Source organism: Pygoscelis adeliae, unplaced genomic scaffold, assembly GCF_000699105.1.
Source record: "Pygoscelis adeliae isolate BGI_AS28 unplaced genomic scaffold, ASM69910v1 Scaffold42, whole genome shotgun sequence".
Lineage (NCBI taxonomy): Eukaryota > Metazoa > Chordata > Aves > Sphenisciformes > Spheniscidae > Pygoscelis > Pygoscelis adeliae.
Window position 1 is genome coordinate 9,063,524 of NW_008824283.1, and position 19,615 is coordinate 9,083,138.

The 19,615-nt window shown below is 39.7% G+C and overlaps 1 protein-coding gene across 1 annotated transcript in view; it reads left to right on the forward strand.

Annotated features, from left to right (window-relative positions):
- The window catches only part of PIEZO2 (piezo-type mechanosensitive ion channel component 2), a 270,740-nt gene that overhangs the window by 87,722 nt on the left and 163,403 nt on the right, over window positions 1-19,615 (forward strand). The window contains exon 5 of the mRNA XM_009318585.1: window positions 9,926-9,968. Coding sequence (XP_009316860.1) covers window positions 9,926-9,968 — 43 coding nt within the window. The remainder of the gene's footprint in view (window positions 1-9,925; window positions 9,969-19,615) is intronic.

Here is a 19,615-nt window from a genome sequence, read left to right on the forward strand (position 1 = left end):
GACCAACACCCCCAGGTCCTTTTCCGCCAGGCAGCTTTCCAGCCACTCTTCCCCAAGCCTGTAGCGCTGCATGGGGTTGTTGTGGCCAAAGTGCAGGACCCGGCACTTGGCCTTGTTGAATCTCATACAGTTGGCCTCGGCCCATCGATCCAGCCTGTCCAGGTCCCTCTGCAGAGCCTTCCTACCCTCGAGCAGATCAACACTGCCGCCCAACTTGGTGTCGTCTGCAAACTTACTGAGGGTGCACTCGATCCCCTCATCCAGATCATTGATAAAGATATTAAACAGAACTGGCCCCAAAACTGAGCCCTGGGGAACACCTCTCGTGACCGGCCGCCAACTGGATTGAACTCCGTTCACCTGTTAGTTCAAATGTTAGTGAAGTCAAAGATACCGCCACTGGAATGCTGGTTTTCTGTCATCTTAATGTTCCTCCTATTTCTGTGTTTCTGCTGTATTTCTGTGCAGATTTCCTAGTTTCCTATCCTTATTTCTCTCATCCATAATTCCTTGTATATGGATGTGCTACTGAAGACGTCCTTGTTATTTATCTCCCCCTTCCCATATGTCTATGCTGCAGAATTCGGGAAGAAATGTTTGCCCACCTGTCCTTCTCCTGATGAGACAAAAAGAGAAAATGAGACAATGAAAAGCAAATTCCCTGCGCTGGAACACTGCACACATTCATCACTGCAGGAAACTAGGTCGACATTATTATTCATAACAGTATATTATGTTACAATAAAACTAAGCAGAGAGTAGCTCTAGAAATTGGAAGGACGCCCGTCAATTATGCTCTGAAGTGAAAACCTTGCCTCTAAGATACTATTTAGCAGACAGAGTGGTGTTGGTTGGGGTGGGAGAGGAGAGAATTTCTCTGCCAACAAAAATGGAGAAAAATCTCATTTTCTTCAGGTTTATGAAAAATAAAACTTACTACAAGTTTTCTTTAAGTTCTTTTGCTTTTACTTTGAAAACCAAAGCAAAGCCAGTCTTCCATATTGGAAAAAAGGCCCATTTAGTTACTATTTGGCCTCCTTTCAGAAGCTCTGAAGCAGAACTTTGATGCTCTTAAGCTTACTCACTCTCTGACTTGAGGTTGACATACCCCATGGCAATGGCAGGAAATGTCGCCTTCGTTCGAGGCTGCTCCTCAGAGCCCTGACACCCTTTCCTGCTGTAAAAAAGAATAAGAAATTGGCTATATATGTGGACTGTCTGATTCTTTCCCACTTTACTCCTGCAGTGTGATTCTGTGCTGGTAACCTACAAAGTTCTGCTTGGCACAGTGTGCAAAGTCCTTTTCTTCATCCTTTTTTGCAGTGGTCTACTGTCATGGGGAAAGGAGAGCAGGTCTATTTAAAAAACAAAAGTAAAAGACAACAGAATGAATTCAAAGCTCCAGTATCCTTGGAAATTTGGGTTAAAAACCACCAACCAACCATTACAGCAAACAAACAGATAAATAATAGATTAACAACAACAACAGCAACAAAAACTTTCCATTAACTAGCTGTGTCAGGTTTCATCTGAAACACATTCCCCAAAGATTTTCTAGTGTTGTGGGTTTTGCTGTTTTGCTGCCTTGTTCAGGAAACAAATTTGAAATGAAATGAGACTAAAATAAGAGTGGTTTTAAGCATGTGTGTGTTGTAGGGGAAGATTGCCTGTAAGTGTTTTTGATATGCTAGGTCTAAGCAGACAAAAGAAGTCATTATTCTTATAAAAACTATGGAACCTGTCATCCTTTTGAAAAAGCTGATTAAAAAAAAAGGTGAAGCAATTCAGCCAATTTAAATTGGCTTTATTGCCTGTGTATCATTTGAAACAAATCTGGCATGGAAGAACAAATGTAGAAAGTACTTTCCCAAATTTTCTTTTTCCAAGTTATTATTTCTTCCACACATCTCTTAACTTGCTGTTTAATTAGTCATCTTCATGTATAAAATGGTGTGTGTGATTCTGATATAAAAATACATAAACCACAGTTAAAACAAGCTGTGTCCCATTTAATGTTTTAAATTCTGAAACTACTTCTTCCTCTGCTCCCATTCTCCCCAAATGAATTATCCACAAGAACACTGCACCTCAGTAGTTTACTACTGGGGTAGAAATAATAGCTGTTGTTTACATTACTGAAAAACAGATTATTTTTTTACTATTCCTTATTGCTATTTGTTCCCATTTCAGACAAACTATCAAAGCCCACTAACTCAATGCAAATCTTTCCAGTTATTTCTGTAGACTTTGGATCAGGCTCAGAGACACTGGTCTTACCATCACACAAAGTGAGCTGGGATCTGTCCCTGCCTCCATTTGGCACGGTCTGACCAGCGAGCAGGAGATGCTGGATCACTTATGTCCCAGGTGCACTAGGGAGTTTTTCACATCGTGTTATCTACCTTAAGTTAAATGATCAATTTTAAAAACAATCCTCCCCCAGCCCTCCAATTCTGGTGCTAATCAAGATCAAAACAAAGAATATGGATTAGGCCTGTGGAGCAGCTGCTTTTAGGGTCCCCACTTATCTGTGGGAGCTTTGCTGACCCTTCCGGGCTCCCAGAGCTCCCAGGGAAGCCACAGACTGGAAGAGATGACTGCCAGATACAGCCGTTAATTGCTTTACCATAGCTGTTGTCTTTCTAATACTCATTGTAAAGCAATATGCATCTCTGTGCACACATAAAAATATAGTGTCAGTACTATTTCTCTTTGCTCTATATTCTTAGTCTGCTCATTTTATTAGTAAAAGTTCCCACTCATTAAAATCTCCTTAGAGGAGAGGTAGTGTTTTTGACGGTGATTATTTTTCCGGTTAGCATGGAATGAGTCAAGATTTCTCTTTTAATAGGAAAGCAATTTTTGTGTCTCACAATAATAATTTAATATCTTCCTCACAGGAGAAAATACACAATAAATCTTTCCCATGACATTATCATGTAAAGATCAAATTTGTACTCTTTATTCAGTCAAAAATCTGTTGAAAGCTGGTATGAGTGGAAGGCAAGTAAAGACTTGCAACGTCTGATCTTTATTCTTGGTATGACCTCTTTCTTTGTATGTATTCAGTAATCACTTTCTTCATCTAGCCAGAATCCTAGACCAGTGGCCCTCCACTTCTATTCTACTGATGGTTTTAGTCTCTTCAGTATGCACAGCACACCATAACAGCCCAGATTTTCCCTTACTCCTTCTCCTTGAGAAGTTGTTTTAAAAATGAAATAATCTGCTGCTGTGCCTTAGGGAACCGGCTCCATGGGGTTTTGTGGGGCGTGTGGCTGTGCTGAGCATCCAGTGCAACCCTGCTTGTACAGCAGGGCAGTAGAAAGGCTCCTGCTCACTGTAGCGGATGGGATACAGCCCAGATAACAATCCCGAGGGTGAGCACCCTGACCTGCCCCTTCATCCCTCGAGGTGACTGTAACTGGAAAGCTTTTCTGGGGGTGCTCCAGGACTGGGACTGGGAGTGGTGGGGTGAGCTGCATCTGCCTTAGCAAGCAGCACAGCATGACGGGAGTGAAGCAGTTAGTGCAGAGTCCCTGGCCGCCACACGATACATGTTTTGAGTGGGGTTTACTGTGGATTAGCTCTGGTCTGGTCATGCGGACCGAATGCCCATTAGTGGTTGAAACACAGCAGTTGTGTCCTTGGGGTGCGGTTTAGTTTCATGTGAAAGGAATCCAGTGTGTGCACTCGGAGATCACTCCGTCATGCAAACCAAAGCATGGTAAGAGATTTGCTCAGGAAATACTCTTCTGATCTGAATTAAAACACCAGCATGGACACAGCAGAGTAGTAATATGCCATATTAAGAGACGTCATTTTAAAAGAAAGTCATGTCATTATCCCAGATGATATACTGTGCTGATCAAATTACAAAGTGATGAGTGCAGGATGCAGCCTAAGTAGTTTGAATCAAAGGAAGAGGAAGTCTAAGAGAGATTTATTTCTCAAAATGGACAGATAGATGCTAAATGCCAAAGTAGCATTGTCTGATGCCACTTCACATGAGAGAAATGATCATTTCTGTAAGAGGCACGTTGCATGTAACTAGCTAATGGGTAGGCAATGTACAGGTAAGTAAGTGCTAATAATATCTCTGCGGCACTGTGGAGCAAGTAAGAAAAAGGTCTTTCCTATGCCACATGCATTTCTGTAGTCAAAACTACTAGTCTGTTTCATAAAACAAGTGGTTCTATATTGATTAAAAAGCAAAAAAGTAAGATTTCTGAGAAAACATAATTTATTTATTTTTTTGTTTCGGAGAAGATAGAAGTTTGCTACTGGGAACAAGCAACTGGAAAGACTGTTAATAATGTATGAAGCTGCTGAAACGGACATGTTCCAAACATGGCAGTTTTTATCAGTTGCGGTTGTGTACATTTCAGCTAGATAGTAGTACTGGTTAGTAAATGGTTAGTAAGTACTAAGGTGATGAAGGAGAATATACAGCAGAGCAATGTTCCCCAATCCACTGAAAATAGACTGCGAAACCTCAAATGATTTATATGGTACATGTGTGTCCACTGACAGAGAAGCTCTAGCAGAACAAGCCAGTGTGTTCATCCAGTTTGTTGAGAGTTTTTAGGTGTGGATTCAGATACTCGGGTCCCCGACTAGTCTAGCTGGGCTAGACTCTGTGAACTTCTGCCCTGTTCTCTGCTAAGTTGTTTGAGAAAGAGTTGAGAAATGGCACCTGCAATGGAAAGGTTTAGCAAAGTGTTTCTTTCCATTTCTGGGGTATTCTGTATCACTGTTTTGTATCTCTTGAATATGTGAAAGTTTTGGGGTGTTTTCGGTTTTGGGTTTTTTTTTTCCGGTTTGGAGAATACTAGTAAGTGTCACAGGCTTCAGATCACAATTTTGAAATTGGTAGGAATATTCTGACCAGTACAAAATCAGCAGTTCCTCTGGAACTCTTTTCCTTAAAAATTTTAGAGAAAAGATCAATGCCGCTAGTATTCCAAGAATATCTACCTGTTTCTAACATATTATAACAGGGTTATGTAGGTCATGCCTGCATGTAACTCTCATGAGCTAAGTGTGCTATGTCTGGTAACTTGCTAGTTCCTTCAGAGCCTGGGTGACTCTCTGTGATACCCCATTGATGGGCTCCAAATTTTTTTTATTAACCTTTGAGTTGTAATTTACAGGTATTTTGTCCTATTCCAGTTATTGAAGATCTTCATACTATTCCCATTATATACTTGAATTCGACAGGCTCACTTAATGCTTATTGAAAAATGTCAGACAATGTCTTTTGGTTCAATTAAGTCGTATTTTTCCCTCAGGTCCTTATGTCAGATCACAGTGAGAAAAGAATGCAAGAATTATTATTCTTACTGTTAGAAAGCCTCAAGAGCAGAGCCAGACACAGGCATGTAGTTCTTAAAGTAGCCACTAACTCTGGAGAAGTGACAAGGTAGCAGGGCTGTGGGTAATCACTGCACACGGTCATAGGGACCACAGGATCCACAGGGACCTTCATGCATACCTGCATGGGGATGGTATAGGAGGCACGTGTTTTTGCTGTGTGTTTACAGTGCGTGCCAGACTTCTCCCTGAACAGCTACAGACCTCTGCTGTACTGGCAGATGGGGCATGGTATGGCTCAGAGTGAATAGTTGTGCAACCTCCGTGAATGGCTGAAAATCACTTATCCAATATTTTTCCCCAACATTGGACACTTTTAAGATTCAGCTGGACACGGTGCTGGGCCATCTTGTCGAGACCGTGCTTTTGCCAAGAAAGGTTGGACCAGATGATCCTTGAGGTCCCTGCCAAGCTGGTATTCTATGAATATGTTACTCTGTGTTTTTCCTAAGCCTACCATTGCACTTCAGCAGCTAGGCAACTTCATGGTTTGTAAAGGTGAGCAGCCTAGCAATGGATTATGAGTCCTCCCATTCATAGTAAGTTGACAGTAAGCAGAGAGTTGTAACCAAACCAAATAAGGAAACTGCCATATAAATGAAAGCCTACCTGTCAAAGAAGACAACTTTTCATTTCAGAAAGATGGTTTGCATTTTATCTTATTAAATCTCATATTCTTATACTCTCATTCTTATGCTAGGATTTCATTGAGTGCATATGTGAGCATGATGTGCATTTTACCATTGTTCCTATTAAATGTGAGCAGTAATTCTGGAAGTACATTATGCTTCATCTTTTTGAAGAATTTTAAAGCTAGCGCTGTTAATGTGAAACAGAATCTTTGGAACAGATGGGAATGGTCAGGCACTCTGGAGCAAATATTTGGAACAAAAGCTTAATTACATAGGTACCAAATTAATGCATTCTTATAAACAGTTTTGGTATTTTTGACATGGTGGTAAAAACCAGAAAGCAAAGAAAAGCCAAATTAACTTAGCAACCAAAGTGTAGCAGTGGATTGATTCTGAAAGTCGACAGGTGAATGTTTTCCACAGTCCCAGCAGAGAGAAAGGCTGACTTGAATAGCCAAATTCCTATTGATTTCTCTGGGAGCAGGATCAAGTCTTTAATTTGTGAAAAACTCCTGTTTTGATTTTAATGAGAGTTACGTGACTTAAATCTTGTTTAATGTTTTGGAAGCACCGAGTAAGGTTTAAATCAAATAATAAGTTTTCTAGACTTTTAATAGCATTATTCTTCTTAGTGCTGCTGTTACCTCAGGGTATTTACTTTTGGCTGTTAGTGCAGTGTAGAAGTTGATACTATTGAGAATGGAATTGGCAAATCTTAAAACAGAATGTTTAGATCATAAACATTTTAAAATAAGACTCCATAAAAAAGATGTATATTTTTTTAATATGAAATGTTAGTTGTGTTCTTGGCAGGCTTTGCTTCAGAGGAGTCACATGCATTTCAAAGAGTGTTCTGCTAGCCAGCTGCAGCCAAAAGATTATTTCAAACCAGTGGAGACCCAATTCCCTTTTCTCTTTTGCTCCCCCCCCCCCCCCTTTTCTTTTTTTACATATCATACAACTGAAGTGTAGCCAATCATGGGGTGAAAAATTCATACAACTAGTATACACAACAGTGAAAAGCATAGAAACACTGACTAAAGATGCCAGCACTAGTCTGTGCTTTAAGAAGTACTGTTGAGATTTCTTTTCTTCAACACTCTTCAAATCTTCAAACTTCAAAAACTGTTGAATACTCTTTCAGAGCCAGCAGGATTGCATAAAGTATATGGAGAATTGCTTGCGTCTGCCCTGTGCTTACCTGTGGAGTGGCACAGTCATCTTTTTAGCAATGACTTGATTCATCAGTGCTACATGAAACCAGATATACTCCAGGGGCGTGCAGAAGGTGGGGGTTTGGGGGATAACTCATAATAGAAGATGTTAATGGACTGGTTAATTTATCTCAATGAAATGTTGATGGTTTGTTGTGCTACACATGATTTTTGGTTTTCATGTTTATTTGAAATAAATGTGTGTGAGAATGTTCGTTGTCCTGCTTTAAAGATGTCTTTAGAGGACTTCTTTTTATAAAATATGAACTTAGTGTTGATGAAAGGTGTTGTATGTAGGTAGTTGTGCAGGCAGAAGTCTTGCCTCACCTCAAGCAAATAGAGGTGCCACAGTAGAAGCTCCCTGTACTGATCCAACAATGTACATTGTTCAGTTATTCCAGAATAGAACTTGACTCATTTTTTTCCATAAAGTGAAGGTAGAGCTTTCTCCACTTCAGTTTTGAAGCCTCTTATCGCTGTGTACGCTGCTGGATATGGGCCTGGAATCCCCGCCTGCTTTGGAATGAATGAGGACAATTAAAAGTGTTTTTACATTGATCATTGGCTGTAGCTGTAACAGTCCTGAACAGAAAAGCTTTGTGTCCATTGCCCTAACGTATCATTGGAAAAGGTTTTTAGAGCCTTTTGCTGAAAATACGTGTGTGACTAAGTTTGAAGCAACTGGCGGTGAGAAGTTGAATGAAGAAGGGGTTCCAGAAGAGTATAACGTGGTATACTGACCACGTTTGGAACTGGCTGTGAACCTACCCCTTAGCCAACCCAAATCCTTCCTGTATGGAGCGAAATGTCGGACTTCGGTTGATTTTAGGAGCATATACTTCTTTTCCTCTTGCTAAAACCCAGAGATTAATACAACGAATTTATTTTCCGCAGGCCCATGTTAACTTAATTGTTTGGCTGTCCAGTTAGGAACTGTGAAGGAAGCCTTGCATGACATAGGCCTATAAGGAAATTAACTTTCTGGGTTTTATTAATTTCAGTTTTTATTTGCTCAGTCTGTGATTTGCAAACCAGACAGATACTAGATAATATTGTGCAGAAAAAAATGTATCATTACTTTAGAAATTTACCACATTCTCCTTGGGCTAAACTGGAAAGTTTAGTCAATTGAGTAGAAAGAATTCTGTTGCTAGGTTTAAAAAAAACCAAAACAAAAAAACAAACCCTCAAACCCAAAACTTCTTAGAAGTTGAGTTTTTAGATTCTTATCTAGATCGGCAGTAAGTGTCCCGAATTCAAAGACTAAAAGCATCTACTAGGTTTTATTCAAATATTTAACATGTTGCAGATTAGAGATAAATACCATACTACAAACATGGCAAATCATTGATTTCTGAGCTGATACCTTTAACAGAATGGAAAGGTAATTATGGTAAGAGATACATCTGCAGAGGTTTTTCTGACTGATAGTATTATGTCACCACTTTTCCCATACTAATTTGGCAAGTAGGACTTGGATTGTCAGTGGAAAGAATCTAATCCATGATTTTGTTATAATCTTTGTATGGGCACTCGCTGCACAATATGCATTTAATCCTGAAATTCTCCGGATTTAAATCAGACAAAGTTGCTTTCCTTCATGTCTTTCTGCTCTTTCTCAGTACTTCTCGGCAACGTTGCTGCTTGTCTCTTGAGTTTCTCTGATGCTACTAAATGTCACTGACAGGGTATCTGTTTGTTCCTAATTTATATTTCCCTTTAGGTGATGGACTGCATCAGCAACAGGAGTTACTGTCACTTCTCTGATTTCAGTTTAAGTGCAATGAAGCATTCAAAAAGAACTGTAGTTGCTCACATTGCATGGAGTCCTGTTAAATTTCTCACAGGAGTGTAAAAAGACAGAGAGCAAACTATGACCCAGCTTCACGTCCTCCTACATATTTGCCTTGCAGACCTGCATGACTTGAGATATTTGTGCTCTTAGTAGCCTGTATTGATAATGACCACATAATGGTAGCAAGAAAGAGCCTGGCAATAAGCAAAAAACTACCAAGAGCTGAAAACTGATCACCTAATGCTTGCAGTGTGTGGGGGTATTTTTGAGAAAATCTGGGTGGAAGTTGTATTAAGTGCATCAGAAATACTGAGGGCAATTCTTCATATGAGTCTGCCCATTTGAGTAGTTTGTGGGGCTGAGTCCTTGATCGTTTTGAGAAAGAGTTCTTTGCAGCTGTTTCTATGAGTATGAAGGGTTAAACAATAAAGCAGAAATACATCTTCATGCTTTTGCTTAAAAATAAAAGGGCTGGATTTCAGAAGGAGCTGTAAAGCTTTCAGCAAGAATCAGGCAAACACTACAGTAAAGTGAAAAGCTGAAATGTGAAGAGTGCGTGATGTGATATGCCAGCTCAGCGCTTTCAGGAGTCATGTACAGATCGTGTTGCTGTAGAAGAGGAGACCACCCTTGGAATCGCAGTGAACTGTAGCAGTGACCGGCTGCTTTGCAATGTAAAGGAGTTATACAGGCTGATACCCTTCCACACAGTTATGTCACCCAGTGGTAGCCTCTCTTAAAAGTTCTTCGCTCTGGGGAAAACAGATGTTATTTACAAGTACTTCTGTAGGGGTGGAAAAATCACCTTCCTATACAGATCCCAGCTGCACAAGGAGAGGAGAAGAGTAAGAGTGTTCATACAATAAAGGTTCTTTACTGAGGGTGTTTGTTTTTTTCTCCTCTTTGTATAGGTTCAACGTGGGAGAAAACGTTACGGCAGATTGGTTTTGAAAGGTAAGCCAGAAATTTGTTTCCTTACCATTGCAAAAAGAATAGGAAGAAAAACTGCATGGGCAAGTTGGCTGAATTATTTATTTTAGCTGATCGAACGTATCTGTGACCTCAAATTTAGAGAGGAAGTTATCTAGTGTCATGCACATATATGTTCAGCTTTTCTGTTTATGTCCTCTTCCCTTTCCCGAGTCAATCTGAAGCAACTTACTCACCATATGACCTTGGCTCATAATGTTTTTTGCTGGCGACTATATAGCGTGCTAGTATTAAAAAAGGTGGCCCACTATTTGGGCAGAAGTCTTACTTAATGAATGAAAATATCGCTCTTGCTCATATTATTTTTTCCATGAAACTTCTAACCTGTGACATATTAGTTGACAAAAGTAAATGAAGTTGAAAGAGGACCAAAGCTGGCAGAGATCTATTTAGCATTAGAGGAAAATTCGGAATTCAACATTCCTCAAGTGCAAGAACTTCTTGCAGCCAAACTTAACCACAAGGTCATCATAGCAAAACTATATGTCTCTCGTGGAAATTAAACTAGGCCAAGCCCAGTAAAGAGTGATCTGATGTTGAGTTTCAGATGCTCAATCTCATGTTTATTGTTCTACAAATGGTAAGCAGAAGAATCTGCTCTCCACTTGAGTTTTGCTGTTTTGCCTTGACAAGAGTGGCTTGCAATTGTACACCAATGTGCTTGGGTCACTGTTGACCAGGCAAGAAGAGATTTCTCTTCTTCATGTTGCATGAGTGCATACTGTGCATACTGCCTGGGGCATCTCAGCAAACCCTACAATCAGGCCTTTCTGAACTCAATAAATAGCCATACAAATCATATGAAAGAAAATTCATTACTTCCTTCCTTTCTCACAAACAGAAAGCAAGCTGTATTTTTCTTCTGACCTTTACCTTGCATAAAGTTTTTATTACAACAAAGCAAGTTTTTGTTACAACAAGACTGATGCTTAAGTTTAATTACCCTAACTCCTACCTGTAATTAAGATTCTCAGATCTTGGCAGCGATATATGAGAAGTTTTTTTTCTATCTCATCCTTTTATAGGAGGAGTCTGCTTAATTAACACCACTTGAAGAAATAAATTTCAAGTGAAATACTTGACTTTCTCTGATCTCCGTCTAGAAATGTGGCACCTGAGGGAAGGGTTAAGGCTATCCCTAAATAGCTTCCAGGTCTTCAGGATTGGTACCACAGACTTGTAGTCTCTGAAAGGTGGTCACCCATCTCTCTGTAAGAACATCTGTTTGAAGTGTCTAAGGAGATGCTAGTGTCCTAACGACTAGTAATTCTCTTTCTTTATAAGGTGATTTTGAAAGCATCTATGTTACGAACCTGCGTGAGCATGCACAGGGTCAGCCTGGTTTACTTGTTCAGCTAAATATATTAGATTTCCATGTTAGACATTACATTTGCAAAATTGAAGGACAGTGCTCTTTTCAACATAGTAGACACAGAAGTGCATAGAAAGATGATGTTTTGTTATTCTCACAGCCATAAATATTATGTTGGTACATATTATTTTGGTTCTTCAAAGGAAACATAGAAAAGCAAATCACTTTTAAATGTGACAAAGATCTTTCTTGGTGAAATTTAGCTTTTCATTGGTAAAGAGCTATCTTTGTAGCTTTACAGGCTTGGATTAGTTTAAAAGTAAAATATTACAGAACAATAAAAACACTTTTCCTCCACCAAATAATATATAGAGGTCAAGTTAATTTCTGTTGTAAGTCTCTTGATACCAGTAGAGTCATTCCTGTAAAGACTTTGGCCAAACATTTTTAAACAAACAAAAAGCCATTTTGTTGCCGTGTATTTTTATCAGAATTTGAAAATCCAGACTGATACGGAATACTTATCATTTTGTAACTGAGGAAACATGGGCATTTTCATTTCATAGCTTCCCACCAGTCAGAAATATTTTAAGACTTTAATCATCTCACTAAATAAAAATATGTCTCTCCTACTCCCCATAAGCTTAAAAAAGCCCCAGTAATATAGGCAACCTGAGCAGAAAATTGCAGTCTTTCATAGTGTCAATATTTAGTAGTCCTGGATAGGTTTCTGATCAAAATTAATTTAAAAATGTTTCTGTCTCAAATTTTTAATATTAGCAATTTTTAGAATTTTTTAAAAATAATTTTAACAAACATAAAGTGAAGTGTACTACTTAACCTGTAGTTTCTGTTAAACCCATATGTAGATAGCATAAGGCACAGTATAGATTGAAAGAAAAACTGTGATTCCATTTTGTTACAGCATCAGGGTAGGGCCTGTGGTTCATAAACATCAACTTGAGAAGACGCAGTGCCAAATCAAGAATCAGACTAGAAATTCCTTAACTGTGACACCTTACTGGATGTCGTCTATTTAGAGATAGAGTGTGTTTAACAGCACTGCAAAAAAAGTTGGATATCAGTGAAAATTACATACTCTCAGTTGCTAAGTTTGATATCGTTGAGGGGTTCTTTTTAATAGGTTGTGCTTTTTCCTCAAGTTACATCCAATTTGGTTTCTTGATGAGCATTTCATTCAGCATGATATCATACATGTCTGAAGGGCACTACAGTAAAATACTGATTCTTTCATCACCCCATTCTTCTTTTAAGATTACGAATTAGCACCTGCTGGTGCTGTTTGTCTCCATCAGAATGGAAAAAAAAGTAGTTTTGAGGAGTGCTAGAATGAATTGATACCTTGGGTCTATGGCTTGAAACTGCCAATGGAAAATGGTCGATTTTTTTAAGGCGAGTTCATTAGAAGTTCTATTTGTGGCAACTTCCAACTTTTGAGATGTTTCAAAACAACAAGGAGAACCCACTGTAGCTGTGTATGCGCAATGTATGTACCACATGAAACATGGAGAATTCTTAATACACTGAATTACCACTGAGAAGCCTGCCTGGGAGGAGGCAAATATGTAGAAGAGATTACTGTGCAGATCCTGTTATTGCCATTCTAGTTTGAAAAGAAGAAAGGCTTTCAGGTGGCACTTCTGCACCCTGAAAGATTGATTGTCATCCTGGAGTAACTTTAATTGAAGCAGCTTGTTAGTTAGCACAGATGGGGTGAAGATTTGAATGTACTTGGCTTACCATAATCATAGAAGCAAACGTGTTCTCATATCAGCTTTTTCAGAGAACAGGCAAAGAGAAAACAAGAAAAATAAAGTCCTTTAAACAGGTAGAACAATTAAGGTTTGGGGTTTTTTTAATAACAATATTCATCTTCTTACCTGTATTTTTAACACAAGCTTTTGTATGACATGAATATATCAGCAATAACAAGTTGGTTGACTAAAAGATCCATGAATAACACATGTATGAAGTCCAGTGTTAACTCCTCTGTAGAAATATTTGCTTAATATCATATTGTATGTGATTGCTTAAGATCAGTATTTCTTACGCCTTAAGGAATAGTTTCCAAAGTAAACAAAGGGATACACATTGCTACATGTAATACTTTGATGCAGGAAGTGCATTTAACTTGCAGTCACAGAAACAGAAATCCCAGGTCTGCCTATCTCTCAAATGTGAGAGATTATTCTGAGGGTGTATCACTACATGCTTTCCCTAGTCTTATTCTCTTCAGAAGGCATCCCTTTATGGCCACCAATAGAGACAGGATAGTGGGCTGCATCCATGTTAGGTCTGATCCCGTACAGCTGTTCTCGTATTATGTATATCAAGACTAAGAAAAGAAGCAGCAGCAACACACGTTTTGCTATTTAAAAACACATTCTCTGCAAGCTGTTGACTTAGGCACACCTGAGTCAGCTGTGAAATATCAATAGCATTTAAATGTGTTGTTTGAGCAAGGACATTCTTATTCAGGAGGAAGCAGGAGTTTTAGATACACAAAAGGAAAGACATTCAAAGTAATGTCCTAAGGAGAAATATGTCTTTGCTTAAAAACTAGAAAATTCATATAAAATGTTCCTCTTAACAGGCTGTTTTAGAGTGGATTGAGGAACTGGAGATGCGGACACTCAGTTTACATTGCAGAAAATTAAGCCCAGATAATATACAGGTTATGTCATCACTGCTTTGTGGTTACATGATGTTTATTCTGCAATAGTAGAGTGTTTACATTGCTGTTGTCTTCATATCCTGAAAAACATAGAGGCACCAAGAGATCTGACTGCGAGGCTTTTATGTAAGCATTACTTGTGTTCTGAGGGTGCTGCTTTTCAGCGCGAGAGAAATTAAAAATGCTGGCGCTTGAGTAAAGTAGCTTTATATCCAGGAAATGACTGGAGTTAAGAGCTTTTCAATTAAATGGAGTATATGTGGGTTTGATAGATTTAAATGAAGGTCTCTATGTTATTGATTGTTTTTTGAGACATTACAAATAAGCTAATTATAACATACTATAGTATTCATCACCTTTGTCCAAGACGATTTTGACTGCAGTCCCTGACTGCATTTTCTGCAGAACATTTTGGAGAAATTTGGAGAATTATGAAAAATGTTAGCTTGTATTATGCTGTCCTACAAGAAACATGGTTTAAAATGCTGAGCATGTGTGACACCTGCACGTCAAGCAAACTGTCACTTTACATGGTTTCTTTATTAATCTTTAATAAGCCAAAGCAAGTAGGTTTGTGGATAAATAGGATGATTTTTTTTGCCACTGTTAACCTGGGGGTTATTGTTCATTATTGGTGCGTGTTTAGATGACACCCACATATTCATGAAAATGCCTGGAAAGCAGTCGGCTCTGTTCTACTTTGTTCCAAATAAGACTAAACGTGTTTCAGAAGGCATTGTTCATCTCACTGGCCTAAGATTTTTTCAGACACATGCAGGACCCAGTGGAAATGGCTCACTCAAACTCTCAAGTGAAATAGTTCTGAACAATTTACAATGACTGTGCTTATTTACTGGCTACTCTGGCAATTAAAAAGATAGCTTAATGCACAAAGCCTGTTAAAATTCAAAAGGAAAGAGGATCAGGTCAGTCATTGAGCTAGTCTTCTCCTGTAACACAGTCTGTGGGGTCTTTCCAGGTCACGGCTGGGGTGAGGCTTGCAGCCCAGAGCCTGGAAAGACCCACGGCCAGCGCTGGGAAAGCTGCTACTTCCACACTGCAGAAAATTAAAACCAAAAGAAGAACTTTTTTAAAAATCTAAATTTCTCTAACTTGAGCTACCAGATGATGGAGTTTATGTCCTTGTCTAGTAGATTCAATAATGATTACAGAAATGTCTTCTGTTGTTATGTATCTGTTGACCTAGAAATGATCTAATCATTTTAAATCTTTAAATGAACGGTGTTGGGCCTCTTAAAACTTGCTGTCCTGCAGGGTTTCCAGACTTCCAGTCTTCCTCTTACTACTCTTCTCTGAGTTGTAATTTCTAATGTGACTAGTAACTACTCAGCTACTAACAACACACATATTCCCTTTTTACATTTGTTCCCATGGTGTTTCTCTCAAGTGTGTAATGCTTTACATTACGGTTCCACAAAACAGACTTAAGAATGATTTAATAACTGTTATTATATGTTAAGTAAATACCGACTGTTTTAAAAAATATATATTTGAAGAATAACATATGTGTGGTTATTACACGTTTGGCAACATTCGATAAGTATGTTTTTCATAATAAATAGCTGTTTCAGTGACACAGAGAAAGGAACTTTTGAGCACCAGTTTCGTAGTAAAATGTAATTATCTGTATAAAAACCTGAGTTTTCCATATTGAAGATACAACATTTGGTTGATAGCTTCAAACTGATTCTGCAATTATTGTTATTTTTGTGGTATGCAAAAATTTCCTATTAATTTGAGGTTACATGTTTATATATGCAAAAGGATGTGACTTCCGCTCTACATAATGCTTATACGACACGTCTGCACCATTTGTACAGCAGCAACATCTATGTAGAAAGCGCAACAGGCAGCATCCCAGATTCTGGCTGAAGTGATGCTGAGGGTGATCGACAGTGAAAGCTGCTCCTGTTAGTGAAGTACTGTGTATTGACTTGTGGGCTTGTTATGCTGCTTTTTAAATGCTTTTTCTGTTTCTGAAGAATGAAATGGTAGTTGGGGATTGGTAGCTCTCACACCTCAAGGAAAGGAAAGGGAAGGGAAAGGAAGTGGGAGCAGGGAAATGAATAAGACTGTCAAAGAAAGAGGAAAAGACCAAAAGATTGCTATGTCAAGGCTAGACCCTGGATAAGAAGATTGGCTCCTATTAAGATGTATTCCAGATCTTCTACGTATTTCAGTAGCTCCTTCAACTACTCTTCTAATCACAAGGTGATAAGGAGGACGATCTGCATTGTTTTTGTCTGAAGCAAAATAAACACAACAGCCCCACATGCCACAGGTAGGGAGACACAGCTTTCCCAGTAGACGCCAGGAGCATGTTAGCTGTCATCGCTGAGAGATGCTTTTTTGTTCCTATGTTGGTCTCTGAGAGTAGACGGATGTCTGCTTTTGCAGCTGCTCCACACATGCCCCTGCTTAGTGTAGCCAAAAATATTGTGTATATCTTCCCTACCCCTTGCAGAGACTGAGAACTCAATTTCCGAAATCACTCGTGATGTGCGGTGAGCACTGGAATCCAGACGCATCAGCGGCACTTCCCAAGCCAACCTCTTTCCAGGTCTAGGTTGCTAATTACAAGCCTACTGGTGATCTGTTTTCCCTCTTCCTCCATGCTTAGATTGCTTGTAACTTGCTGGGATATTTGATTGGTGCTTGGCCAGAGTTTCTCTGGGTGACATGTAAAGAATAAACAGAAAGAAGAGAATACCACTGGATTCTATAAATATTTATTATGCACAATTCTGGCTTGGAAATCCAAGTACCATATGGTTTTCTATAGTGGCATTCCCCACTCCTCTCCATACTCTTCGGTGATTTAGTAAAAAGAATAAGTATATGTTTGAAATATAAAGTCTTATCCTGATAGCATGTTCCATAATTTCAAGCCCTTTCTTCACATACAGCTGAATCCTATAGCCCTTTCTTGGGCAAGGCTCCCACTGACATCATTTTGGGAGCATTGCCTCAGCCAGGGGCTGCAAGAGGCTGCGGGGTCTGATCCTTGAGAGGTTATTTTAAAAGAAACAGTGCGGTCTCAATGTTCAGTGGGTTTTTTTTGCAAATGCTGAATAATTTGAGTGTGGGAAGACAAGGAAAAATGGGTGCAGTGATGCAATTGGAGGGACGTGGGGAGACCCCTGCCAGACACCTCTTTCACCATTTTGGAAAAAAATAGCCATAGTAGCCTATGTGACTGTTTTGGTCTCCTGTCCCACAAAGCACTTAAGCAAGTGCTTAAGTTTTGAGCACCCAGGCGCTCCCCCCGACATTGACAGGGTTCTCTTTTACAGCGTGCGGTCCTTTAATTGCTTCATATCAGGGAAATTAGATTAATTGATGTTTTGTTTATACTTTCTACTGCTGTGCTCACTCAGGCCTTACATATGACAAGGGTTAGTTTATAGCCTTCCTCAGCATTCTTGGCACATCTTTGTCTAATATATGGTGCCCATCGTACTTTTGTAGGAGTTAGTGAATGTGGATTTATTCTGCAGTGATTACAACTATGTATGTTCTTTGAATAACACGGCAGATAAATGTAACACAGGGAGCTGAGGAGATGGAACCAATTCCCCACCTTCCCTTGGGAGGCTGTGAATAAAAGAGCAGTTTATTACTTATAACAGAATTGTTGTTTTCCGGGTGATATCTCAGTCTAGTCATTTGTCTGGCTGTTACCTAATTGATAGGTAGGGATCTAGGGGCAGAGGACCACACCAGAATGGCTTATTCATGTCCTTCCAGCTGCGACGCTGCACTTCTTTTCTCAAGGGGTGATGGACGGCGAGTGAGGGGGGCTTCCCACGCGCACGCGCTTGTCTCCAGGCGAAGGGCAGCACAGGGTCCTGAGTCCTGGGAAGACGGGGGGACTGAGGTTGCTTTAATTTAATTTTCAAAGCTTCCCTCTTCTGTTACTTCGTGGTGGCCGGCTCTGTGGAATTTGTGCATGTGTGTACTGAAGTATTCATGTTGTTTATAGTGTGGGAAATGGGGAAGAAATGTGTTTCCAGTTTCATTTGATATATTCTGCATGCCTGAGGTTCTATCTTAAATTGAGTTTTCTTCACTGCTCTGACAAAAAGTGAGACTTTGAAATAAAAGTCTCAGTTACAGAGAAAACCAGAATAAAAATTGGATTATATTTGCAAAGAACAAAAACATTGTTTAAAAAGATGTGAAGAAAACTGAAGGTTTTTTTTTCCCTAATACTGTGTCAGCTGAAATCTTTTAGTCAGTTTTAAATACTGAAATAGAAACACATTAAATCTTGTTTTAAACCAGTTTAACTTTGTGGATTTTATTCCAATGTACACTTTTATTCCAATGTTGCTGAAAGCAGCGTGTAGTCAGTCCAGTGTGCTCAGGTACAAGTTACTGTGAGCAAAGCTTTTTCTGGTTGCCTGTAAACAAACAATACCTTGTGTTGGACGTTCCGTAGTAGCCTGTGAAGTAACTTAATCCTGTTGCTCCCATTGAGAAGGAAATAATTTCAGGACAGCTGCCCTCGCCCCTACAGCAAGCATAACCTGAAATGAGATCAGAACTAATAAGTCCCCCGTTTTGGAGTATTATCCCATTTACCACTTGTGTTTCATGGTGCCCTAAGAGCTGTGGGCTATGAAGAATTTCTGCTTTTAACTCCAGCCCTGGGCTGTACCTGTAAAGCTGGGCAGCTGTTCCCGTTTCAGGGTGGTTTGGTTGTCAGTGTGGAAGGACCTTCAGGGAGGTTCCATCTATCCTAAAGTCGCTCTTCTTGCTATGTTTAGTTTATTTTTTCCCAAGCAGTGTAGGGACATTTGTACCAGCACTTCCTGTGTCAGGTGAGCAAGTACCCTACTCTCCAGGGGCAAATACAGCATCTGTCACAGTTAACTCCTGAGATTCCTGCTTAGAATTTGATTAATCTTCTGCTTATTCCAAGATATGGATTATATTCTGTTATTTGCCCTGCAGAAGGGGATTTGGGGGTGCTGGTCGGCAGCAGGCTCAATATGAGTCAGCAGTCTGCCCTGGCAGCCAAGAGGGCAAACAGTGTTCTGGGGTGCATTAAACACAGTGTAACCAGCTGGTCAAAAGGGGTGATTATCCCGCTGTATTCAGCGCTGGTGCGGCCTCACCTTGAATAATGTGTGCGGTTCTGGGCCCCACAGTTTAAGAAGGATGTGAAGTCCTTGAATGAGTCCAGAGGAGGGCAGCAAAGCTGGTGAAAGGGCTGGAAGGCATGTCCTGTGAGGAGCGGCTGAGGACTTTGGGCTTGTCTAGTTTGGAGAAGAGGAGGCTGAGGGGCTGAGGTTTAGACGGGACATTACGGAGTATTTCTTTCCTGAGAGGGTGGTCAAATACTGGAACAGGCTTCCGAGAGAGGTGGTCGACGCCCCGAGCCTGTCAGTCTGTCAGAGGCATTTGGACAACACCCTTAATAACATGCTTTAATTTTTGGTCAGCCCTGAAGTGGTCAGGGAGTTGGACTAGGTGATCGTTGTAGGTCCCTTCCAACTGTTCTTTTTTATTCTATTCTATGCTATTCTATGCCATTCTACTCTATTCCCTGCACTCACCATGAGTCGAATAACAATGAAA